General features: G+C 40.3%; 1 protein-coding gene across 1 annotated transcript in view; it reads right to left on the bottom strand.

Moving 5' to 3' along the window:
* Positions 1-1,340: 1,340 nt before the first annotated feature.
* The window catches only part of LOC106483689 (amine oxidase [flavin-containing] A-like), a 46,027-nt gene continuing 20,708 nt past the window's right edge, over positions 1,341-26,659 (bottom strand). The window contains exons 4-15 of the mRNA XM_013941687.2: positions 19,779-19,883; positions 18,476-18,567; positions 14,222-14,363; positions 12,002-12,151; positions 10,487-10,646; positions 9,059-9,155; positions 7,846-7,899; positions 6,904-6,961; positions 6,385-6,482; positions 4,805-4,916; positions 3,232-3,294; positions 1,341-2,727 (exon numbers count right to left, since the gene is read on the bottom strand). Coding sequence (XP_013797141.1) covers positions 2,572-2,727; positions 3,232-3,294; positions 4,805-4,916; positions 6,385-6,482; positions 6,904-6,961; positions 7,846-7,899; positions 9,059-9,155; positions 10,487-10,646; positions 12,002-12,151; positions 14,222-14,363; positions 18,476-18,567; positions 19,779-19,883 — 1,287 coding nt within the window. The 3' untranslated portion in view covers positions 1,341-2,571. The remainder of the gene's footprint in view (positions 2,728-3,231; positions 3,295-4,804; positions 4,917-6,384; positions 6,483-6,903; positions 6,962-7,845; positions 7,900-9,058; positions 9,156-10,486; positions 10,647-12,001; positions 12,152-14,221; positions 14,364-18,475; positions 18,568-19,778; positions 19,884-26,659) is intronic.

The raw sequence follows: 26,659 nt of genomic DNA, 5'->3' as shown, positions 1-26,659 counted from the left end.
AGCTGCAGGAGTTTCAGAAATGCCAATTTTAATCAACCTCTTTCATTTCATTTGCCTTTTACCATTCCCACAGCAGTGAGACGTGCTTTTTCTCTGTGAAGTGTGGAACATTGTACCTGGCTTTGTTAAACAGTCTGAGACTAATTCAATTGAATTATACTTGCACTTCAAAACCCAAACAAATTGCAATATAAATGTACATGGATAAGGTGAAAAAAGAAGCTGGATGGTGTCAGCCACAGATGTACTCCAGTTTATCTGGATTCCTTCTTGCATAGGCACAGCAGCTCTTTTTTGCTGTAAAATTCAGAAGTCAAATTTCAAGTCAAAACATAAATGAACAGTTCTAACTGCCGTAGATACACATATGCATGAATGTTTTTGAACAGATAGGGGTAGTGCTTTTCAGGCAGTGAAATATTCCTCCTGGGGCAAATGTGTAACAAACAGTACAGAACTGTTCTAAGCTACAAAAGGCTTATCAGGAGACAGTCTGCACTCACTCTCCAAGTCCTTGGGCTCACACTAATGCCAGGCTGCATGCACAGAGGTAGCCCTAGTGCACATGAATCCTTGCTTGGTAATGGCTGAAGTTGGGGAGAAAAAAAATTGTGGGAATCCCTCCAACCAAGCAGCTATTCACAGCAGTCACTTTTTTTCCCCTCCCAAAAGGTTGCTAAGGTGTATTCTAAAATGACCTGTCAAAAATCTTTTTGATGCAAGTTCTCTTTAAATAAGTATTTAACACTATAGCTTAGTGTATTCAAAATCCAGAGTTGTTGCTTCCTTATGAAACTATTCTCTCTTTTCCAGCACAGGTAATTTGAAGTGCTTCTGTAAGTTCGAGGTGGATGAGAAAGTTTAATCTAAAAATGTAGAAGGGCTTTCTATTACTAATGTATTGGCTTTTTTCCCCCCAGAGAAATTGGTAGTGGCTGGCTGATCCTCACATAGAACGGTTGTGAACAATGAAATAGCAGGAGACACATACCATCAGTACAACTTTTTTTCTACTGTGCTTAACACTGATACCATGAAAGTTTGTTCACCTCTGAAAGGGGTTGGAAATAGCTTCCATATTCTGAGATTGGCCTACACTAAATTATAGTGTCTACAAAGCTTTTCTGCAAAAAGGTGAGAGGACACATGAGTGTATTTGATGAGGAGGCCAGGAAGGAAGTCATAGTGCAGGGTAGGTAGGTATTTCCATTGGCTTGTAAATACTGATCACACAGAGTAAAGCAAGGGCTTTGGCTACTGCGGTACACAATATGCCTCAATATTTAACACAGGTCTGGAGAAAAAAATTCCTTCAGCAAACTCACAAAAAATGGCACATGTGAAAGAATATGAAGAAAAGTTTATCGAATAGATCCTCTTATCAAGGTTTCAGGACTATTTAAAGGCACATTTCACTGATATTGATGACAACTGAATGACAATTGAGTCCATGGACACATACAATGCTTACATCCATGGCGAAAAGACTGTATAATGATGGTACATTTTGAAACATATATTCCGACTTGGTTAACACTAAAGTGATTATTTTAAGTGTGCCATGTACATAACAAGAGCGGAACAGGCAGATGCATCCAATTACTGTAATTTACAAGGCAGTAATTCAAGCCCCAAATATATTTCCACTTATTGTAGGAAGGCAGTACAGATTACAAGTAAAATGAAGGACAGCAAATTGATAGGGAACCAGGAAACTGCTGACATCCTGAAAATAACAGCTAGCATCTGCTGTAAGTCAGAGGGGCTTTAACCTTACTAATTCATTTTACCCCACTTTAATAGCAAATGGACAGGTTGGATTGAATTCACTCGGGCCAGGAAACAACCGAGAGCCACTTTGTAGAAATGTTGCAAGGCATAAGACTCACTGAAGTACAGACATTTCACAATAGATAAGCGTAGTTCTTTGTTCAGTAGCAGGTAGAATAAAGTCCACTCATGCTTCTTCTCTTGCTGTTTAGTCATCTAATTCATGCTAATTATCTCTTCTCATTCAGCTCATCATTAAGTTTCACATTGTGATGTTTAATAATTAATCAAATGCATTTGAAAATTAATTTAACATTTCTATGCCTGATTGGCATGTTATTCTCTTCTGTGCAGCAGGGATATTATAGAAATAACCTCAAATATTCTGAGCCACTAACTGAGGTGAATATGTAAAGGTATTTATTAACTTGTGTGATAAAAAATATAACAGGAAGTGGAAATGAATGCATTATCCAAGACCTCTTTGCCTTTCGGAAAAAGCTCTGATCTGCATTTTCCCTTCCCTGTATTAGGAATATTATCATATTCAATCAAAAAAAAAATGGACAAGGAGAAGGCAAATTTGAAAAATGCCCCCCACTCCCCAGTTGATCTATTGTGTTTTGCTGGTAGCAATTGCAGTAGATTTAATGCATTAATTATGGTACTAAAAACCAAATCACCAGGAGAACAATTTTTGCCCTTTCCAGTTGTCCATGTCATTTCTCTCCAAAAATAACACTCATCTGGTAAAAGGGAAGAATAGGGAGTGTGCAGCTTCAAGTGGGCATTTAGAGCACACTAGTTTCGAATTAATAGTCCCTTTTTATAGGCAAAGAGCCCTGCAGCAGCCACAGAGGTGAAAAAAGCAGTAGATCCAACCAGACACAGCAGTCCTGATGCAGATGGCAAGTTTCTTTCCCAAAAGCTAGTAGTAAACGGTCGGGCTGGGACATCCTGGAAGAGAGGTCAGTTTGCATTACCGCAGGAACTCCCTCACTGTGCGAGTAAAGAGTACAAGTGTCTCCCACTATATTATAGACATCACAAGTTTTTACTGATGAGCAGATAAGGTGGGCGGAAGGACGGTCAGGGTTACGAAATGTGTAATTTCTGCTGTACCATAAGGCCACAGTACAGCGAAGGTAGAGTCACTAATGGGAGCTGCCTGTGACTGGTTATTAAGGTGGCTATATTAGACTTAAAACAATAGCCCAAGACTGGGCAGAATTAGACTAATTTCCTGAATTTTCCAGTCCTCCAGGCTACGAGATCATTGTACCTGTATCCGGTCATCCATCTCTTAGACAGGGGTAACAGTATTCCGTGGAGAAATTGAATGAGTGAATGCCGTTAACATGTGAGCTAATTAAAAACTTGCAGTAGTCATTTGGGTAGGGATTGCATCTTGACCAGGGGGGTTTGCTATTGCTCTGATGACAATGAGAAAGTAAAACCTACCTTTGACTCTGGCTCAGGCATCCAAATTTCATTCTCTGAGATCCTTCCCATAGTGCATAATATCTAAAAGAAAAATTATTTGTATCACATGCGGAAAATTAAAAAACACACTATGTTTTGGTTTGGAAAGACAGAGCAAGTCAGAGCAAGCGACACTGATAGAAAGCATAACTATGATTAGTTGAAAGTGCCTTGAACTAGAAAATATATAGTGATTTGTCTGTTCATATCAGCAAAGGAAGGAGGAGGAGGAGGCAGCTACGACAGTTTGTGTGAAAATATAGTAGCTGGTCATCAAACAATCATGTGCCTAACCAACGCTTTAAGGATAAAAGGACACTTCCAGTGTCATTCCAGTGTTATTACCTGCTGGTAAAAAGTAGGGATTCACACAGAAATTCACACGAACTGCTGATTTTCCAGATGGTTATTTTAAACTTCTTTTCAGTAGAAGTAAAAATGCTTTTTCACGTGGCAGGCTGGGAAGTTCTAAGGTGAGGTTACTGCCACACTCTCATGAGGCAAAGCCTACTAGGAGTGATACTGTTTGAATCAAAATTAGGAAGAGAGGAGAGGAGAGGAGAGGAGAGGAGAGGAGAGGAGAGGAGAGGAGAGGAGAGGAGAGGAGAGGAGAGGAGAGGAGAGGAGAGGAGAGATATATGTCTGGGGCTTTCAAAGGTTAGGATTATGAAGCTGTCTCTTGCCTGTTCAGGTAGTACAAAGTTCATCAAGGATTTTTTTGACAATAAACTGATTGTAACAATCATAGAGGGGCAAATGAATGTCTCCAGAAGAGACAGGTAAGAGTTTTTGTAACTAGTACTTGTAGGCACAGAGAAAAGAAAAGAGAAATTAGGTGACTTGGAACAGAACAAGTAATGAGGCTTGTAAGGGGGATATGACATTCTGTCAAATGGAAGCAAAGGGATGATTTTCAGTTAAATAACAGCTCCGTGACTCTGCCATACAGAAGTTGTAACTATAAGGTATACCCTTTAATATGTTTTTTCCTCCCTCTAGACTGTTGTAAAGAGATTTTACAGTGACTGGGAATCTAGCCCAATGCATGTCATTCTGAGGAGATTTAGACATCATCAGAGCTGCCCATTATGAATTCATAAAGCCTAGCTAAATGTATTCTCTCGTAAGAGGAGAAGCAGAAGGGATAAGAACAATGCTCAAATTACCACATTGCTGCACAGAAAAAAACTGCAAGCATTTGTAATGACTTAAATTATTTTTAAAACATGCTGTGATTAATTTGATAGAAATTGTGAAAGTATATCTAAGGGCAGCATCAGATTGGAGGGTTTCTTCCACAGACATCAAGTGTACCGTGTGAACTTCATTTTAAATCTCTAGTGCAGCAACATACTGTATAATGTTCTGATTCTGTTTTTGGCTTCACTTTATTCAACAACAAACTAAATCAAGGGTTTTTTTTTGTTTTTTTGTTTTTTAAAAGGGCTTTGGTTCACATTCTTTTCTGGGATTCTCCTGGGACCCTACCAGCTGCACTCAGTCCTCTTTAGCCTTTTAATAGAGATGATCAAAGCAAACCAAAGGTCTGTACCTCTCTAGCTGCTCTCTCTCCTGCCTGTACGGCCCCCTCCATGTATCCACTCCACTCGGTGGCCGTCTCTGTGCCAGCAAAGTAGATCCTGTCAATGGGCTGGCGAATGATCCTTCAAAACAAATGGAGAATGTCAGATGACAAGTAATAGGAAGACAATGTTACTTCTAAAAACGATGTGTTGGCTGTGATAGTGCTCTCAACTTAACTGCTCTAGAATTCCTGCATACCTGGGTTGGGGAGCAAAGTGCAATAAGCTCTCTTCACAGGATAACCCACCTGCTTTTATACACAAAACTCTAGCATTATTCAAGATCTGAGACAGAGAAAATCCAAGGCACAAATCAGTGTGCCCAGCTCCCATGCAGAGTAATACGAGTCTTATTTTAGTGCTGGGATAAGAGACAATCCTAACAGCCTCCAGAAATGCCATGAAGCTGATTGATAGATTTATGTCCTCTGCATGGCAGCTTTGTTGTTAGCCTGCCATTACAATGGGAAGTGAATGATGTTTTTGCAGCGACAGGTCACTAACACCAGCTTCTATTTGGAGATTCAACTTGCCTGGCTGCTTGCCAAAGGGGACAGCAGCTGAATGCCTCTGCATCCAGAATGGAGAGTTGCACTTCTCCCATTAGGATTGTATCAGCCGTTCAAAGCTGTACAGGCATCCCAGTCAGCCCAGCCATTGCTAATGAGCCTCCTTTCCCACATAAGGATGTGTCTGCTCCCATGGCTCTCATCTAATCCTGGATTAGGTTCTCCCTGTCTGCCTGACACCAGTTTCCTCAGGTCACAGGCTTCACCCATCACTTCCCAAACATTCAGATAGATACAGCAGGAAAATCTGAGTGTGAGAAGTCCCATCTTGGCACAGAGGCAGGGTGCATCTCCACAAGGGACAGTGAGTTTGAGAAAGATATACTAAAGAGCTCCCACACTGACGTGATACATGATTTGTCTGATCATTGGTTATGGATATGTAATTTGTATGGTTGTTCCCAACAGGTTCTGAAATTGTGCTCTCCACCAGCTTCTGAGTGATATATCTAGAGTATTAATCAGTATTATCTAACACATTCCATTAGGAACATAGCAGTTCTGAATGGGAAGGTCATGTGAGGCTTTGGGAGGAGAGAATGAGTTTTCATATAACAATTTTATGTATTCCCCTGGTGATGTGAAAGAATGGGCTTTGCCAGAAACTGGTGCTGCACCTGCAAAGTCAGTGGAGAGTCTTCCACTGTCTAACATGTTCCCTCAAGGCTTTAGAGAGCAATGAGAGATCTACTGTAAAAACTGCATAGCAGCAAATACCGTAAGTAATCTAGCGGGGAAAGGTTTCATATTTCAAGCACGTGCCTTTGGGACTGTCTTTTGTTTCCCTAAAAATCACAAGAGAAACCGTGTTCTTATCAAAGCCAATAGCAAGATCCTTGAGCTGGGGATTAGAGAAGTGGAAAAGAGGGTCTGGAGTTCTCCCAATATGCTACACATCCTGTAAGCTTGTTGCATAAAGAATGTCATTGTAACAAGAGCTAAGAAATGTAAACTAAAAAGCAAAACATTCTCTGTTTTACCTTCCAAAAGTATACATTACGCCTGGTGGGAAGTAGGCTGTGTAACAACCCCCTGAATATTGTTCCATGCTCCAGTTCTTTTCTTCATAATGCACTGGCTGCAAGTATTAGCAAACATAAGAGAGTGAAAAAGGGGCAGAGAAACTGGAAATAAAAAGCTAATATCCTTCGAAGAGGGAAAAATCAGGGTAAGAATACCTGCTGAAGGAGTGCCATCTTGTCTGGTTAATGCTATCTATCAACACAAAACAAATCTTTGCACATTTACAGAAGCATTCGCTTCTCATGGGGAAATGACAGGACAAATTAAACCATTCACTGCCTTCTCTTTTCTTGTATAGAGTGAGACTGCTAGCTTTTTTCTTCCTGCAATTCCCTTCCCTTGGGAGCAGAGATTGTAAGGCACAACCTACAATTTTAGGTACCTGTTTTAGATACTGGGAATGTTGGCTTCATTCTACCAGAACAAAAGGCAACATTACTGTACAACACAGGTGAGAACAGAAATTCAGTTATTACGTGTAAAGCCTCTTCCATCCCCATTGTCTTGGCATATGCCTCACAGATTTTCTTCTTCCTATATGAAAATAAAAGTAGAATGAAGAAAAAATAAGGTGGAAAAGAAACCACAGCTATTGCTCTTATCATAAAAAAAAAATCACACTTATTGCAATACACTGGAAAGAAAATTGGGTTTTATTTTGTTTTTAATCTGATTTAAAGTTATTATCTTATTCTATGTTTTTAAAAGCTGATGCCTAAATGTGACATCCAAAATTGACCCTGTAAATGGGAAATGAAAGCTGATGTTGGCAATGAGTTCTAAAAAAAGAATCTTTGTACAGTTATCTTAGGATAAGGAGACAATTCATTCTCATGTTCACTGGTGGAAGACCAGAAGAGAACAGATATAAAACAGTGAAACCCCTAAAGATTTACTATAACTGAAAACAGAATGTGAGCTGGAGAATATTACACACACTCCTAAACAGAACTCCTGTTTCACTTAGATGTGTACCAAAATCACATTTAGAAATTACTGTTCATTCATTTCATGGACTCATGTAGAAACAATACTGTTGTAAACATGGAAGTTTAAATTTTATCATGCATGTCAGTGTTCCCTTCATCCTAGGGGTCAAGCATCATTTAGTGGGGATGCAGTTTGGGAATGTCTTCAGAAAAATCTTCTCAGACTACTTATAAACACGGAGCTGACAAGTCATAACATGGAAGAGTAGGCAGGACTTGGAAACTCTGAAATATCTATCAACTGGATGGATATTAGCATCTTGGCTTGTTTACACTAAAGTTCACTTTTCACCCCATTTCCAGTATTTGTAGTTGCTCTGAGCATGTGTATATATACATATGCACATACGTACACATGCACATTTCTGTGGTGAAGCATCCCAGAGAGCTGACCTATTTATGAAATATTTACTGTTTGCGAACTCTTACCTCTCTTCCTTACTGAGATGTGCCAGTTTAACAGCCTTTCTGGTAAGGATGAAACTGAAGAGAAAAATACAGCATATAAATATCACATAGTCCCAGCGCCCCAGTTGATTTGCAAGCTCTTTCTTGAAATGACTCTGAAAAAAAGGTGGGCAAACCATTCTACCAGTGCATAGCCAGCCTGACATTTTTTCATCATACTCCATCACTTAATATTTACATCTCACATGGATGAAAAGGACTGTATGGGGCCCTTCAATCACAGGAGCAACTGTCCCTTTGTAGCTATCATCTTCCAAGCACTTCTGCGCCAAGAGATTGAAGAAATCACAGCCCCAGATGTGTGTCCCCTTCACATTCCCACTGAGGCTGACAGCCTCACCCCAGGCAGCTGGAGCTTCCTACTGCTCCTAAGTAGGCTCTGCACGTGCAGGTCACTGCAATTCAGGTGAGTAGGACAGAGACTGCAGAACAAGGTCTGCACTGTAATGAAGACAAAGGGAGATGCTGGGGGGCCCCCTGCGCAGCTGGTTTGAAGGAAGAGTGTGTTTGCAGGGAGCATGCACTGAGGACCACCTGGCAGAGCCCATCTGTGAAAGTTACAGCTCTCACATGGGCTTTCAAAGCTGCCAGCACTGGCCTCTTTCTGCTGCCACTGGAACGAGTTCTACATCCCCATTGACTCAGGAAAGCAAAGGTAAACACAAACTGGGCAGAGTGGTCAACTAATTTTTTCACTGAACGGCTATTGCCTGGATTAACCACAAGCTGATGTTCTTTGTCTCTCTTCAGGTCAATGGGGAAAAGAAGGAAACAAGGACTTCTTGGACAACTGCATTTTCATTTGGGCCCAGGCCCAAAATAGAAGGCCCAACCTGGGCAGAACACAGGCTCACAAAACTAAGAAAAGGATTTACTTCTAAATGTATTCCACAGCAAAACACTAACTGAATGCTTAAAATGAACTACAGCTGAATTCAACAATTCTTTCCCAACAATCTCTTTTATACCAGGCTATTTGTGGCAGAAACTTCATATAAATCTATAGGGACTAGAGAGGCACAGGAGGGTTTTAGAAGTGCTCTCCTCCACAGATGAAGATTTTATGGGAGCAGCATCACCCATGAGATCTGACCATTTCCCCTCTTCTTCCTCCTCCCAGACTTTTATACAAAAAGAGATACACATCTGTAAGTACAGAATAGAAGCTCCTAACCCCATAATGGCAGGGAAAGATCCATCAGGTTTAGTGTCATCTATGGTTATTGCAATTGGAGATTCTTCATCCTCAATGAAAAGGGCACCACAATAACCTATTGGGAGAAAAGAAAACAAAATGATTGTCAGACAGACTTGGTGATGATCATTGTTACCTACAGTCATGAGCAGAGAAAATTATCAATAAGAGGAAATGTACAGTAATTCCTTTGTCACTGATAATACCTACAAAGTCTGAAGAGTTCTTGTAACATAGTGTCTTACCCTCACTCTTCCCTCAGACTCTAAGAATTTTTGCACACAGACATTATAATGGAATTTAAATGTTACTTTTATTACTTAGCAAGGAATTTCTGTGGCTTATTGCAATTCCCTTTGGCTTTCTATTATTGGCTGCAATAAACATTAAAAATAAATGGATCTAGCAAGAACTATGACGTGTTCTTTCCATGAGTAGCTTGGCCAAAACAACAAAAGCAACAGCAAAACCCAATGTAATTACGTCACGTCACTGTGGGCTCAGATTTACACTCTGTATTGATTTTGCAGAGGATAAGACTGTCAGAAATGATGTCCAGTAACAATAATGCACCAGAAACATAGGCCATCTAATCTAGTATCAGATCCCTGACTGAGGCCACTTACATGTTCCAGATGAACACGCAAAAAAACCTGTATGGATAACAATGTATGAGCCTTCCCACATTTTTATGTAATCCCAGTCAATGATCGGTTTATGCCCTGCAATACTCAGATTTATAGTCTTTCTAGTATAAAAAAAAATTCTTACCCAATGTAGCTATCAATATGATATAGGAAGTGGAAACTAACCTGTTTCTACAAATACCTCTGGAAATGGTAACTTATTTTTTGATCATTCATTAACAGTTAAAGCCAAGAAACATGTGATGTTGCAGTATACGGGAAAAAATATCTCGAGTTAAACAAAAAGCTAACCTACTTTTTCCAGTCCTCTGAGATATCAAGTCTGTAGAGCAGAGGATTAAAAACAGTGAAAGGTCTTTCTTATACTTTAAGCTCTCCTTGTTTTCTGCTATAAATTCTTCTTGGCTGTCCTAACTCTGTCCCTGGCAGGGAGAAGTAAAGAAGTGCCTTGCTCCTGCAGGGTCACAGTTTCTGTGCATTGCAAGTAATCTATGCAGCCTTCTGCAATGAACGCTTCCTTGGCTAGTATCTCTGAGATTCGGGATCCCATCTGGGTCTGGACTCTGCTTTGTGAAAAGGTGAATATTCAAGTTTGGGAAGAGCTCTCTTTCCCAAGGAGCTTTACCTTTGCTTTTTCTGTGTATTTGATTTTGGGCGTTTGCACATTTAAACCCCTTTGGTTTTATTCCTTGATAGACAGCAGAACTTTAAAGTTAGTTTAGCACCAAGTCCTCCCAAGTCCTTCAATTTCCCCACATACCCTTCCTTTCCCAGAAGGCTTCCCTGTAGTACACCATGCATTTTATGACAGACCCCATAGGCAGACGCTGAATTAACTGGTTTCTTTTTGGTGGCAGTTCTGGTTTGTAATGAATCTTCGTTGTCAGGATAGGGGGGATAGCACTGATCACATACTTGCACTGAAATGTAAAACACAGTCAGTACACTTAAGGTGCTACCTCTCATTGAGGTTGCCCACCATGCCACATTTGAAAGACTCTCTTTCTAGTTGTTGATAACTTCCCCACACCTGGCTTTGCTGTTTTAATTTCCTACACAGATACTACCAGGTTACCAAAAGAATTCTGTTATTTTAGAAAATGAAATCAGGGAAAAATATGTTGTTTTGTGATTAGATGATTCTTGACAGCTTTCTGAACACTTTCTGAACAGAGGTGAAATTTGGCTAGAGAGAGGTGGGTGAAATGGGAAAGGACACATATCTTATCACACAGATAAAAGTGTCTTTTAATACTACCAAGAAAATATGACCTGCTTTCGTCCAAATAATAAGCTGTTAAAAAACCAAAATCACTTTTGCGCATGTTCATGGGATACAGCTTCAACAGTGACAGCTAACACCTACGGTGATTTCAGCTTTCTTGAATATGCTCCAAGCATCTCACAGGTCCTATATGTGACTGGAGTGACAAAGGATGCTCTGCTTCAGAGCTCAGGGTGACACTATACCACTATAGACACCACTGCTTTCAGCTGTTGTCATGCTGGTGGGGACAGGCACAGCAGCTGAGTGCAGGAAACCTCTCTCCTCCAACTATGCTGCTGCTCAGCAATATGGAAAGGGAAACTTTCTGATTTAAAAATCCTTGGGGAAGGGAGAGAGTCTAGTCCTAGAGGACATCCTTAAACTGTCTTCTCTGTCAAACAACCCTTTTCCTTTCTGCTAACTTTCTTGAAAAGTCTTCCAAAGGCTGCCGTCAGTGAGAGGAGGTTCTTACAGACCCTTCATGCTTGTCCTGCACAAGCCTGACTCTCCTCTGTGGCAGGGTCCGTCCTGTATACTGAATGGAACTGCCGTCCTGCAGATAACATTATATGTAATCACGTACTGACATATTATTTCACAATGCAGCTGCACAAAAGAGGCTGAACTCTGGCCTCTCCTAACTTGCGACAAGCAGACCTTGCAATCTTACTAACAGCATTTGAAATGTTGTCTTTCTTTTCTGCAAACCACAATCTTGGATAAGAACAGGAACATTATTTTTCTTTATTTTAAATGGCCTTAATGAGGAACTAAAACACAAAATTATATAATCACAGAAACAGTTAAGATAGAAAAGACAGACTAATGACAGAAACCAATTAGGAAAACAATGAGATGTGAATCTGTAAAGCAGGCTTCACAGACTGTCAGAATAGTTTGAGAAATAGACCCACACAAATGGGTACTCCTGATTACATCTAGCTAACAGCTACAGCAGATGTATTCCCCCACTAAATGCATACCCTACTTTTATTTTGATCAAATTACCTCATATATCTCATGGTTTACAGTCTCCACAATGACATTATCACCTGTCTGATCAATACGGACCACAGGACTCTCCAGTTTAACTCTGCCTTTGAGGCGTTCCATTATCTTCTCTGTTATCTGACCAGAACCCCCAATAAACTTCCTCTCCTAAAAACAAACAGAAAAACAAACAAAATTCACTGGCATTAATCACAATGAACTTGAGTATAACTTCTGTCATAAGCAGGAACTTCCAGATCAAACCTGCAAGTTCTAAGGATGCACTAAGTTGCCTAGACTTTCAAAAGAGCTGTCACAAGTCTGAACACCAGCAAAGATTGTTATCCAAACTACTTTTGCAATGGGTTGTTTAATTAGCTGGCTTGAAGACTCAGGAAGACTAGAGAACAAAAAATCCTAATGCAGATATTTTAGCTAGTATAAAGGAACCACTTTAGAAAAAAGAAGTTTTGATGCTTTTACCTATCTCTATGCTACCAAAACCTGCATATGTGACAAAGATACTAGCTTGCTTTTGTACAGCTAAAGCCTTCACAAGCCCAGAAGCAAGATAGATCTTTAACTGAATCTAGCCTCAAATGCAGCAGACAATAAGCTTTATCTGTCCCTGGGAAGAAACAAAGATACTGTTGTCTGGAAAAAGCACATTTCATGACATATATTTCTTTGTGATGTCTGTGCAGAGGCCTGGTGGAAGCACTAACCCTCTTTCATCTATCAGCCACCAGCATTATACCAGGCAGCTCAATTCCACATATAAGATTTTGGTATGGCAGGGAGGAAAGAAACAACAAAGTCTTGTGCTAAAGGACTGAAATGGCTGTCTGAAGATGTGTTATAAGTCTTGTCATGGATGCTAAGTCAGAAATGTTTATCAGTTTGCTCAGCTGTTCTTTTTTTTTTTTTTTTAATCAGGGTGAGAAGATAGGGAAGGAGGGTAGAAACCAAGACGGCTTGTCAGATCCAGGCACAATGAAAAGGAAGTCCTCTGCCCTTGTCAGTCTAGCTTTCCACTCTCTTCTTGTTTAGCTATCAGTATTTTGGGATTCATTTCATTTCCAGTTCCAGCTGTAAGGTCTAGCAGCTGCTAACACTGGCTGGAAAGTGGGGCTGGGAGGCCCCTGAGGAAGAAGGCTCTTGGGTCTCACTCCCACCCCAGTGTAGCATTACCTGTACTTTCGTCCTTCCTAGCACATGCTTGTCTATCCTCACCCTAAAGGATAGACACTGATGGAGACTTCACTCTCCTCCAGGCCATTTCTTTTATTGCTTCCCTATCCTTAGCACTTGGAATTTTGTGTTCCTGTCTCTGCTTTCATTGCTCGTCACTGAAGTTTAAAATGCTACACCTGTTTCCTGAGGCTGTTTTAACTGAAGTAAGAGGTAAAGGGTGCCAACATACCACATCCAATCTCTTTTGATAGCTCCCTGACCCCTTTTATGAAACTTATCTAGAAAAAACACATGAAAAATGTGAGATTCTGTAGACAATCAGATGCCTGCCATGGCCAAGGTGAGAAACAATCTAAAGTAGTTCATTAAATATGCCACCATGTGAGCTGTCTCAAGAAGCAAGGGCCTTTTGCTACCTATTTCCAACTTCCATCATTAACGGTCACCACAAAAAGAGGCAATACCACAAAGGCAAATATTCTAAGATCAAACATTTTTCTGGTGGGCACAGCGCTCCCATGCTCTGAACCCAGATGATGTCAGTCATCACAGCCAATCCTAAAATCACTGTTTTCTCATGCTCTGGAACTCGCTGTTCTGTTTAAAGAATACTTCCAAGAAAATCTCACAATGAAATTTTCAAGCAGCTGCTTATTACATTAGTATTTCAGTTTGAAATACACTTGCTTTGTACTCCTAAACACATTCAGACATGGTAAGTAACCCACAGAAAACAAATTGGCAGATATTGAAAAACCAAAAAGCAACAAAACAGTGACAAAAGAACTATGCTGAAGGAAATGTAGGAAAGAAGAATTAATTAAATTGTCTCAATTTACCCCAAACCCTAGCTAATAAAATCCCTCATTGTACAGTGTTAACCAAGAGGGCTGTTCATCCTCGTGAGAACATAATTGTCTCTGATGCCACATAAACATAGTGTTTTGTCTTCTTTTCATTAATTGCAGGGGCTTGACAGGTACAACAACACTCCACTTACTATTTATGGTTTCAAGAGAGGAAGAATATTTGACGTTTTTGTACCTGGCCCCCATTGGTCACAGAGAATATCCTGGCTGTGCCCCCACATTGCCTCACATACCACAGAAACCAGAGAGCAGAGACTTCATGAGGCTCAGATGTGACATTGACATTCACAAAGAAGGTGGCATATTCTTTAGCAGCTCTGCAGGAAACACAGGGACAGAAACAGTTAGTGAGTAAACGTGACTTTCTGATTGCTTTCATTAATCTTTCTTTATTATTTTTGAAAAGGGGTTCTATTCAAAAATCAGGAAAGCAGAAATGATTTTCACCTGTCTTATTTTTTTTTAGCCTGTAGCAAGATCATTTCAATGAGTTTATATCAGCAGCTTCCCTCTCCTCCAAAGCATTTACCCCAATTAGTGTGAAATTCCACTGATTTTACCTTGGTTATTTCCTTAAATAGTTTCCCAGCTGCTATTACTTTCATCAAAACAAATATTTTTCTCAACAGGAGAATGCATTTGGTAACCAGCTAGGGAAACTCTTCTGCCTTTCTCCTCCATGGGGAACTCAACAGAAACATCATTTTCAAGTTTTGATTGGTCCTGATGGATTCAACTAGCCACATTTCCAAAGACATTCTTAGTCTCCCATCTAACATTGCTGCACAGCACTGTTATAAAGCCAAAAATCAGATGTGGTAAGTAACCCGTGGAAACCAAACTGGCAGTCATCACCATAAATATAAAGAGAGGGCCAGCTGTCTACTGAAGTAATGTCTGTGAATAGAAACAAAGTTACACCAGCAGGAAATGAATACCTTGGTATTAACATTTGTTTCATTTGCGACTGTAGATTACTACAAAAATTGAGATCATTTAGCAAAGATAGTCAAAGGTCTTTGATTGAGATAAAGTTTCATAAAACAGAACAAATTTATAATCATCTGCTAAAGGAAGCAACTTTGCAAGTTATCTGTGCTAAAATATGTAACTTATAAACTTTTATAACCTCCTTTCCTTGGGCATGAAGTACAATGGCCTCTATTTCATTAGCAAGAATATGAAAACGTCCTGCATGCAAGAACCCTCTCTAACAAGTCTGAAGGTACCAAGACACTAAACAGTTGTAGCAGGCTTAGGTCTGAGAAATGTAAAGGGAGTGTCTAGGATCAGTAGGTATTCACTTGTGACACATGACAAGTATATGTTCTTTTATAATCTTGACACAAGTCATAATGAAAATGGCAAGAAAGAGCTACTGTCCTTCCATTAGCAGAAGTTACTTGGACCTGAATGGCAACTCAAAAGATCAAATTTCTGCTTAGAGAACTATAGTTTTTAACCACGTTTAGGAAAACTTGGTTTGGCTTGAAGATATAAAATGGCTTTTTGCTAAGTTTTTGAATGTGTCTCAGTTCAACATGTCCATTAAACCTGGAGTGCCACAAAACAATCAGCAGTAGAAGCAGTCTTGCAGAGCAGCATGTTACAACACAGATCACTATAAAGCCACTTCTGCTTGTAATTCACTGACTTACTAAGAGGAACAGTAAAAACTAGAAGAGGAAGAGCCAGCACACTTGCAACAAAAAGGGTAGTTAAAAGTGACTGTGTTTGTAGACAAATGGCTCATAAAATTCATTGCAAAGAAAACTACAGTGCAACAGTGAGCAAGAGAAAGCCCAGATGGCTATACCTCATATCACACAGATCTGGAGCAGGATTTAAGCCAGCGTAATTTCAGCTGGAAAGTTTCAGGAAGTTTCAGGCACAGTGCTAAACCACAGTCAGAATGAAAGGCAAACAAAACACAGACGAACAAATAAAAGATGCTGAATGTAAGGAAGGGTGGTATTTTAGAACAGCACAGGGGACTGGCACAGAAAGAGGGGATAAAACTGCCAGTATGAGCACACTTCTGTTTGCCTTATAATGAGAATAAATTGGAAAAGGAAAGGAAAAAAAAAAGGAATATTTCCAGTTGTTGGCACTCAACATCCCACACTGTATGTATTAAAAAAAATCACCCCCCCCCCCAAAAAAAAAGCAACAAAAAAACCCCAGTGTGGTCCTTCATAGACAGAAAAAAGGCAGGCTGGATCTGCTGCTCACAAAGAAGGAAGAACTATTGGATGATGTAAAGGGCAAGAGCAACCTTGGTTGCAGCGACCATGAGACTGTGTGGTTTAAGATCCTGAGAGGAATGAGCAAGACAAACAGCAGAATTATGACCCTGGACTTCAGAAGAGCAGATTTTAGCTTCCTCAGGGACCTGCTTGGCAGAATCCCGTAGGAAACTGCCCTGGAAGGCAAAGGCCCGGGAGAGCTTGCTAATCTTCGAGGACAGCCTCCTCAGAGCACAAGAGCAGTCCATTGCAAGGTGCAGACAGACAAGCAAGCATGACAGAAGGCCAGCATGGGTGAACATGGGCTCCTGACTGAGCTCAGACACAACAAGGTACACAGAAAGTGGAAGCAGGGCCAGGGTACTTGCGAGGAAGACAAAGACATTGCCCATGCATGTAGTAGTGGAGTCAGGAAAGTCAACGGACTTGGAGCTGAAACTAGCCAGGAAGGCAAAAGGCAACAACAAAGGTTGCCTCAACTACCTTCGCTGCCTTGTTTCCCTCCAAGAGTTTCAGAAAACCAGCAGCCACTACTGCTGAAATGAGAAGCAGCACTGGAACTTTTAAGGAGTTTCCAGAGCCAAAGGCTGCTTACTTCCCCTCCCCTGGTCTTGTGCTGCCCCTACCAATTGAATGACCACTGGAAAACAGCTGCCCTGTGGCACAGCGTACTGCTCTCTGATCTGTCAGCTTCATTTTCCTGCTCCACGGTACACACAACACAGCTCAATGAGTAAAAGCAGCCACATATTATAAACACATATATGTGCAAGAGAAGGCATAGCCAAGAGTCAGGGGACATCATTCCTCAACTCTCCTTCCAGCCTGCTGTGTGGCCTGGGAAGCCCTTCTCTGTTCTTTCCGCCTTCATCTCTACGCCTACAAGTGATCTTTATTCATATGTAGAAAGTGTAGTTTTATTTATAAGGTGTTGCTTTTTCTAAAGCTAAAAAAAAGGCATGTTCTCAAACTGAGTTAACTGAAATCCTAGTGAGAAGAGCACCAGCTGTCACACTCACGGGGATCTGCATGCTGAGACAAACTCTAGGCTTCCCCAGCATCTTTAATCATACCTGCTAACTGATAAAGGCAGTGCGTACTATCTTATCCTCCACAGACCTTCACCCAGTGCCTAATAACAGTCCATCACAACGATCAGTCTCATCTTAAATATCTTCTACTCCCTCATTGCCTGAATGTATCTACTGTCTCCCATCTTAAATTATGGGCTCTTTGGGAGAGATGCAATATATTTCTGTTGTGTTTACATAGCACCTAACACTGTGGGGTTCTGGTCTGTGAGGGAGACATTAAGGCACTAAGATAAGAAAAACAATAGATGATAACAAAGCTTAGCCAACTCAAGTCACCAACAACTATTTCTTTATCCTTTGTGGATAGCACACCCTCAGATACTCAAAAATGTTTCAAAAGACTTGGCTGAAATAACTGCTCTGTATTTAAAACTGTTTTATACTATTATGGTCTGCATGTACGCTCATTTATATCTCATCTTTTCTAATAGCTCCCTGTAGACTTTATGCTGAAATATTAACCCCACTGAAGACCACAGTAATTTTTCCACTACTTCCAAGATTTCATGTCACATTATGACAGCTCTCAACCTCTCTACAATGACTTTCTACAAACATCTAGTAATTTTTATTGATCTTTGAGTCTGCCTTAATTTTTCAGTCCCCTTTTTTCCTCCACTTTCAAAAGCTATTGTTTTACTTCCTCCACAGCACTGAATAAAAAGGAACAATTGCTTACCTTGTTATTCATGAGATACCAGGTGTTAGGGTAGTGTAATATGGCAGTTATGAAACACCATAGAATTGTTAATGCATTCAGTGTACCATGCACATTGTTTCTGTTTCCCCTCCTACATTACCATTGTCTACCCTATACCACCACCCTTGCCTTTGTCCATACTGAATCACATTTCATCAACTTTAGGCATTTCCAACTTCTCAGGCTCATTCTGCTTTTTGGAGTCTCCAGGTTTTTGGTGGCCCTCCTGCCCATGGATGCTTAGCCCATGGGATGTTTGATCATGTCCCATCTGAAGTCAGTTGGAACATGAACAGGCTCTCAGTGACTAAGTTTCATGCTGTGTCCCAGAATTTGCTAGGGAGCCAATATCATTCTAAGGCCAGATTCCAAAATGAATAGTTTAGTACTTGGTCCAGCAAGTGTTATTTATCAGCTGTTCCATAGTCATTTTGTCCCATTCTTCAGCATGTGGAGCATCCCATGGTGCTTCAAGAGGTATCTACAGAGACAAAATATTCAAGAAATTATTTAGTACTATATCACCCACTACCTGGTCATAGCTAGTTTATAGCACAGCGGGGACTGATACGTTGGCCCAGATTTGCTTTTGTCCTTGGCACATAGCTGTAAACCCGGAATAAGTCCACTGAATGAAATGGTCTCCATTTACACCTTTGGGCATGAGTTGTACCATGAGAACTAAGTCTGCTTTATCTGACCAATGAACTAAATTGATAACCAGCCTTTATGTTGGGACTCACTTCCACTGGCTCTTAGCCATCTAGAAGTGAGGTGTCTATTCAAATTTAGTTTCTTGGTTTCCTTTACAAGCTGAGGGAAAATTTCTCTCTCCAGTCATAGATTCATTTAGCTGTAAGACAGGTATCTGAAAGCATGTATGCCTCTCTGTTGACTACAGAGGGAGCAAAAACGACTAGATAATATTAAGTGATTTTTAGACAGTTAAAGACTTAATAGTAATCCATTGCATGCAAGTACCACAACACATGAATACACTAATGTATATTTGACCTTTTTCAAAATATATATTATCTGAGGAAAAACAGGCATAGTACGTACAAACCTGATTCTGCATAAGCACATACACCTGACGAACTTACTTTGCTGGAATACAGTTCCCTGTGCTTGTTATTGTAAGGCAGGGACCCTGGTTTGCAGCAAGATTATAGGGCATGTGATAGACATTTGAAGGACAGCATGACTCCCCAGGGGCTGCTTTTTGTAGACAGGAAGTTCTGCAGTTATACTACTTGAGTTCTGGAGGCATTTACTATTTGAGTACTTTAGAAATAAAGTTACTCTGAAGCCAAACTGGATCCCAGCTCAGGAAGTTATAAAGAAGAATTATCATTGCCCTAATAGGCTTTTTCATAGAGGGAAAGAAAAAAAATCTTCTCATCCCCCAGCTTCTGGAATGTTTTCCCCAGGCATGAGAAAGTACATGCATTGAGGTTCAACATCAATTTTTTAGATCTTTTAGACACTTCCAGATCTTTTTGTACCCTCGCTGCAAGAAAGTCTTGTTGCTGCTAATAGTTTCTGGGTAACACAGACATTTTTTCTGATGGGTGTTTCTACATCTTTATACTAAAGAAACAACAAAAAAAGCCTGCCAGACCCCTCCCAAAGGTTTACTCATGATGTCACCAGTACTGTAGGAAATAGATGCAGTTTATATATACAGCTTACCTCCTTTCCCAATTTATCCATGGTTCTCCAGAAGTTATTGTAATCCAGATAAACTAAAGGATTCCATGTTGGAGGAGAAATACCCATGAAATGGCGTGACTTTCCCTAAAATACACATAAGAACATAAGCAAATGAAGCACAACAGAGCATATCTGCATCATTCAAGAAGATACAATTCCCAGATTCATCGTATAGTCACCGTCTGTCCCAAAAGATCTAAAATTAATTTTAAGCAAATTTTTTTTTTCTTTTTTGCTGCATACAAGTAAGCAACAGAATGTACGAAGCTAAGTATGAGAAAAAAAAGACTGCTGGGCTGATATTAAAAAGGACAATAATTCTTTTTTCTTCCTCTGGTGGTGGACATCTGTTCTAAGCAGGCAGTCAAATTCTGGATTAAGGACAGTCAAGCAACAGCCAAGTAGGTAATATTCCTTGTTCCTAAACATTCTTCATTATTACATAGGAATGAATCTGAGGTTTGCTTGTTTTGCTGAAAAATTTTATCCTAAAAATTTTATCCTAAAATTTGCAGGGGCTCCAATTAAACTTTTAAACTATCTAAGCACCTTTACATTGCACCTCAGCTATAAAAAGTAAACACCTTTACGATGTCAAATGCCTTGAGAGAAACTTAGTCTCCAAAAAACAAAAGTCTTTTCCAAAATGCAATTTTTTTGGCTGCAGGAACAAAAATTCTGTACATTTGCAAAAATGTAATCAGTACTTACAACATGTATGACAGAACTGCAACAGGAATAAAGACTCTTTCAGATAATCCTGTGATACAATGATAAGTGAAGCAATCTAATAGCAGCTGGTTCTTTGCGATAATTTTAATCTGAAAGAGTGATAACTTTAATCTGAAAGATGACTGGATGAACAGGCAACATTTTCTCTTATTAAATTGCTTTGAACCTTCTCCCATGTAAATCAAAAGCAAATCTTTCATCAGACCTCTTCAATGTTTGCTGTTCTGGGTGTGACAAAAGTATACGTGAGGTCATGTGGCAGGATACAGTGAACATGTTGAATCATGACAGCCATAAGCTGTGGTGCTAGGCTGCATGTAATATGCTGTTTAGTGCTATGTATACCATGCCACCCATTGCATTTGGCAGACGGGAGTTATAGCCCAAGTAAGAGGCTGCAGTGTTGCAAATGCATGAGATACAGACTTAGGGACAGGCATATATGAAGCAGGAGCCAACTGTGCCATTCCCACACTGAATTTATCAGTCTTCCCCACTGATAATCATGTATGCATGTGTAAATAAATATATTTCAGATATTCTGCAGAACAGGTTTCTGCAGAGATCAGAAGAAAAAGCAAAAGGTTCAAGATAAAACTCGAAGAGTATATTGAACTTTCAGACTTGCAAAAAGCAGTAAAATGTGAAAGTCCCATTTTCTGGGCAACTTCTGTCATCCTTACTGCAGGTACAATGGAAGATAGAAGAGGCAGTTGGAAGAAAATATTGGTAGAGGAGAGAAGTCTCACTATGGGAAACGTCACGTGGTCCTTCTCCCTGGAGAACCTGGATGCGGTCATCCCCTAGCTCCAGAGGATGGCTGGAGGCCCAGGCCCACTCTGGGTGGTCAGAGGAACGCATGCTGCACCCTCTCCCCATTTTCGGTGAGGATAGCAACAAACATACTCTTGTATTTAGTCTAGACTAGAGTCTCTGCTCTGAGCCAAGCAAAATGCAAGATCTTGCTCTCAGTAGTCAAGTCAGCTTGAGAACCAAGTGATCGGAAGGTGTTTTTTCTTTTTTTTGAATCTTCTTTTCAACAAGTCACCAGGCTGACTCTGAAGTTGTTTGGCTACCTCTGACTTTTTGGCTATGTAATCTTAATTTTCTGTACCGTGCATTTTTTCCTCTCTCTTCCCCACTTCTTTTTGTTTTAGGGAGTTAACTTGGAGGAGGGTGTATGTGTTTGGGGTGGGGTGGGGAAAGTTTGCTCCAGCCTTCCCAGGTGCATTTGCATGTGCAAAACACAATTCTGCCTTGACAAGAAGAGAGAAAATGCTTCCATGAACTACCAGCAAGGGAATCCTCCACACAACGCTGCCTCTTTCCTTTCCTTTAGCAATAGCTCTCACTGCCAGTTTGGAGCACTGTGTGTTCAGCCACAAAAGAGAGGATAAAAAAATGCACGCAAATTCATGTTCTGCACTCTACAGCTGCTACTTTCACAAGCTGATACTTTATCAAACAGGGAAAACCCTATAGGAAGCATTTATACATTTTCAAAATGATCATCCCATCCTGCTACTATTAGACTTTTTACTTCTGTCAGGAATGCAGGTGCTATCAATGTGTCTGTCTTGATGTGCTTTAAAATTAATAACCCTGCCCTTAGGCAGAGATGAGGTGCAATGTTATCAGACCACCTAACAACAGGTGAAGGTAAGTTATTACTGAAGTTTTGTGTTGCCAATATTGCAAGGACATAAAGAGAAAAGATAAGCCCTCAGTTCAAGAGTAGCAGTGAAAAGTTCCTGAAGTTTTTAACTGTTTAGTAAGACCTTCTTTCACACAGCTTGCTAAGATGGTAACTGCACTTGCACTGTGAGTGTGTAACCTGTACACATCTCTCACACCCTTGGCTTACTTTACTCAAAAAAAAGAATTGCTTATTTAAAAAATAAAGTTAAAAAAGTAATTTCTTTTAAGGTGATTTTAAAAAGCTGTTCTGATTTCCTCTCCACCTCCTCATTTTAGCCAAACCTATTCCTTTTATTGATTAGCCCAATAGAAGTACCTCTCAGTAACTCTACTACGGGGTTTGTGCCAAGACAGCTTTTCCAACTCCCAGTCTTGACTCTATTGTGTTAAGCAGCAACAGGTTCAGGAACTCCCAAACAATCCTGACTGCTGCAGACGGAGTGATTGGTGAGGCAGAGAGAACCTGCCCACTATCTGGCTAGCTATTGTTTTACTGCAAATTTTCCACCACTATATTAGCTTTTGAATTTTAAAAATCATGACCACAGACTCTTTTGAGGACTGATTAAGAAATTTTATGATATCAGCCATTGGTATGATACGTGTCACTTTGGAGATTAACTTCTTTGCTATTTTAAAAGAAATATATATACTTTTATTATTGATCTGAAAATATTATTATCCCCATATCCTCGGTCAACGGTACAGCCCAGGAAGACCAATGGGAACACATATTTCATTCCTTTGGAACTATGAAACATAAGTGATAATTAATATAGTCTACAGTTGGATTACTTGCTGGTCTCTTCTCTATGCAAAAAAATGTAACTTTAGTAAGATTGGACACTGGGGCAGGAAAAGCTGGGAAAAATACAATGAAGCCACAAAGCCCTGAAGAGACTGAGGCTGAGCTTAGAGAGTCTGAAACAGTTCACATATGCTCTAGCTCTTGGCACAAGGGGTCTGGACCTATAACAGGTCCCAGGTGATCAGAGGAAAGCTCAGTTCTAAGAAATTCCAGGAGAGATGTTCCTAGCATCCATCAGAGAGAGAAAGAGCTAAACAGCCTTGGCCACATCAGTTTTTCAACCGTATTACAAAAATATATCCACGGCAGGGGATAAATCCAGGCCAAATGACTTGGGGCTGGTAAGTTATTAATTTCTTTTTAACATTGCCTTCCTACTAAGCAGAGGAGCTCAGGCTGCCTGTTTCACATAGAAGCTCACTGCAGCAGGCAAGATCTTGCAATGTTCCATTTTTAAACAAGTTTATAGTGTTCTGGCTGGATTATTTTGAGAACTACTGTTTTCTTAACTGAAAGGCAAATAACCTACTGGCTTTGTTCCCATGCTAACATAAGGCTGCTTGACTGACCCACAGAGTTTATCTGATTTTTTCATTTCCTAGTGTGTTGAATGCTTTCCTGCAGACCTCAGATTTGAATCCTGCTGCCTGCCTGGATTAATTACTCCACATTGATCCAAAGGAAACAACAACCCCAAGCACTGTAGCTCAGAGGTTAGGAAGAATGCCTCTGAGACCTGGGCTTTGCAAGGTCTGACTTTTCCCCACACAGGGGTATGCTGTGGCTTGTAGCTGCAGCTACAGGAATTAAGTCCAAGCTAACTCAACTGAGTAAGACAGGTGCGATACCACCCTGAGTTTCAAGGTGAGCAAGAGGAGCAGACAGTTTTCCCAGCCTTGAGAAAGGCAAAACTGGCTCCTGTCCATCAGGAAGCACAGGAGGAGCTGTCATTGACCCTGAGTGCAGGGATTACTACTGCCCTTGGGCCTTGTACAACACGCACAGCTAGCATGGCGGCTCCTTAACGTGTGAGCCCTCCTTCTGCACCCTTCCCTTCCCCTCACTGAATACCTCCAGTAAGTAACCTTGCAAGTATTGCAGTGTCTTGGTCTTTCTGCAGTTCCTGTGTCTGAACTGCAGATTTACAGCAATCTGCACAGACTTAATCACAGACTTACCTGCTACACATTAATCTCTTAATCTTAAGGCTAGATGAAGGAAAGAAAAGACTATATGGCAAATGTAAAGTATCACACACAAATGCTCATCTCTTGTCAAGTGTTACCTTGCTCTGAAAATGGTAAGCAAACAGAACAAAAATCCTTATTTAATAATTTTACATATACTGGCGCTGAACACTGCAGCCAGACATTACAGGACAGCAGTTATATGAGAAGGTTTAATACTATAGCAAGGCACTAACGCCTTTACTTTCTAGAGTTTTCTGTTAATGTGAAAGTGAAAACAGAGTAGTGTGACCTCCAACGAACTCCATAAAAATAAAAAGATATCTGCCCCTTCTGGAAAAGGAGAACTCCAGCACCCCTGACTCTTCTCATTCTTAAAATATGCTTTCTGAATTATGGGACAGTAGCCAGAGAGCAATTTGGCTGGAAAGAAAGTCTAGCGGCTTGTAACAAAATCTACAGGTTGAAGGTACAGATTTAGAATGACAGAATGTGGACAAATTTCTGGTTCTTATAAAAGAAGTCCACATGTTACTGTGCTAACTGATGGGAAAGAATGAACAAAAGCATAAAAAGATAAACAGTAGCTACACATCTGGTTTTTCAAATAAACTTTGACTACAAAGGAAACCTGCCCACACAAAGCAACACAATTTTTAAAGCATACAGTATGTGGAATTTTTCCACATACATACAGGAAAAAAATTCTTTCTGAGCAGAGCAGCTCACGAAATCCCTCAGGGGATTTCCACTTTCCCTTGGCTGCTTCCTCTTCTGAAGTAAACGATCTCCCCACTTCTGTCTAATTCGGTCCACGCTGTATCCTGGAAGCCTTCAGAAAGAGCAAAACTGAACTTATTAATATGATAAAGAGGAGACCAAAAATCTTTTCATTTGGGGATGCTGAGGATTACGTATGGTTGAATAACCGTCACACAAAATTTAAAGCCCTGTTTCATCATTCTTCAGAAAATGCTCGCTCTTGTCTCGGAGAAAACCGCTGCAGGATCGCAAACCGCAGAGATACACCCTTGGGAACAGAGCTTCCTCTCTGACCCTGGCTACATGATCTCTGACAGCCATTAACTGAGAGAAATAGCAGATGAGATGCAAGAAGAGAAGTTTCCAGTGATACTTTTCAAACCTGAAAGACAGCAGCTAACCTACAGCTGACAGTTTGTTAGTCCAACACATCAGTCTTCCAGATGAATATTTAAGTTCTGGAGCAATGATCCTTTAATATCAAATCATCTCTTTGCTAACACATTTTCTATTATCTAGGAAATACTACTGTTGTTTGGGTTCCAGAAGTATCTTTAATGAATATGAAAGGTGTCTCTCCTCTCTCTACAGCCAGGAGAACACAAATCCCTCCCTAGACAACTCACCATTGAAGCATGCAACCAGTAAGTAGAAGGTAAAATGTACAAGCCACAAGATCACTGAGCTCCCACCATCAGTCTAACCGATAGCAAGTACTGCATAGTTTGTTTTCAATAAGTCTCATGTAGATATGGGATGTAAGGAGAAGATGCAGCAGCAAGGGGTCCCTAAAAACACCGTGACTACACAAGTTCTCAAGGAAGAAGTAAGGAGAAAAGCAGTGAAAAACCTTAGGAGAGAGGAAAGAGACCTACTGGAGGAAGAGCACCATTATTATTTATTTAGTGTTTAAATCTGTCCACACTTGGACACCTTAAGGTTCATTTGCTGTCAACCTGTTCCAACAAGAGGCCCCGGTTAGTTCAGCAGGAACACTATGTCAAATTCAGAACTGATCCACAGCATATCAGGTAGCTGAATAGCTTGAAGTTGTGCCTCTTGCTTAGGAACATGCTTCCACTTCAAAGAAAACTTACAAAATTACATGGTCATTAGCAAGGGCATGAATAATGTAATATGTGACCCCCCCCCCCCAAAAAAAAAAAAAGCTGTAGCTCAGTGTCAGAACGGATTAAGGGCTCAAATTCATGTCACCCATTAGAGCCTTTTATTTAACACACAGAAGATAAGTGCCTTTTAAGAAGCTAAGAGATCTATGTCTGAGCTTAAATTAAACAGAGTGGGCCAAACATTCAGCTGGTACAAACCAGCCCATCTCTCTTGCTGTAGAACTATGCTGATTTCACACCAGGCGGTGCAATTTATTTTTTAAGTACTGTGGAGTGGCTATGTAATTATTTAAAATGTGGCTATTTTGTGAGCACAGCATGAAACTGGCCAATATGGAGAAGTTAGAGTACCAGCTCCTAAAACTTCCTCTAATTCTAGGAAGACAATAAAGGAAGATAATAAAAATGAAACCAGTTAAAGAACCATAACATAGCCTTGCCTACTGTCTATCAAGTACATCAACACTGACTCTTGTAGACTTCAAGTCCTGTACTGACAAAGTCTGATAAGTACCAAAACTAAAGGGTATAAAAAAATTAAGA

The sequence above is a fragment of the Apteryx mantelli genome, chromosome 1 (assembly GCF_036417845.1).
Source record: "Apteryx mantelli isolate bAptMan1 chromosome 1, bAptMan1.hap1, whole genome shotgun sequence".
Classification (NCBI taxonomy): Eukaryota; Metazoa; Chordata; class Aves; order Apterygiformes; family Apterygidae; genus Apteryx; species Apteryx mantelli.
This window is presented reverse-complemented; position numbering and strand designations above follow the sequence as displayed.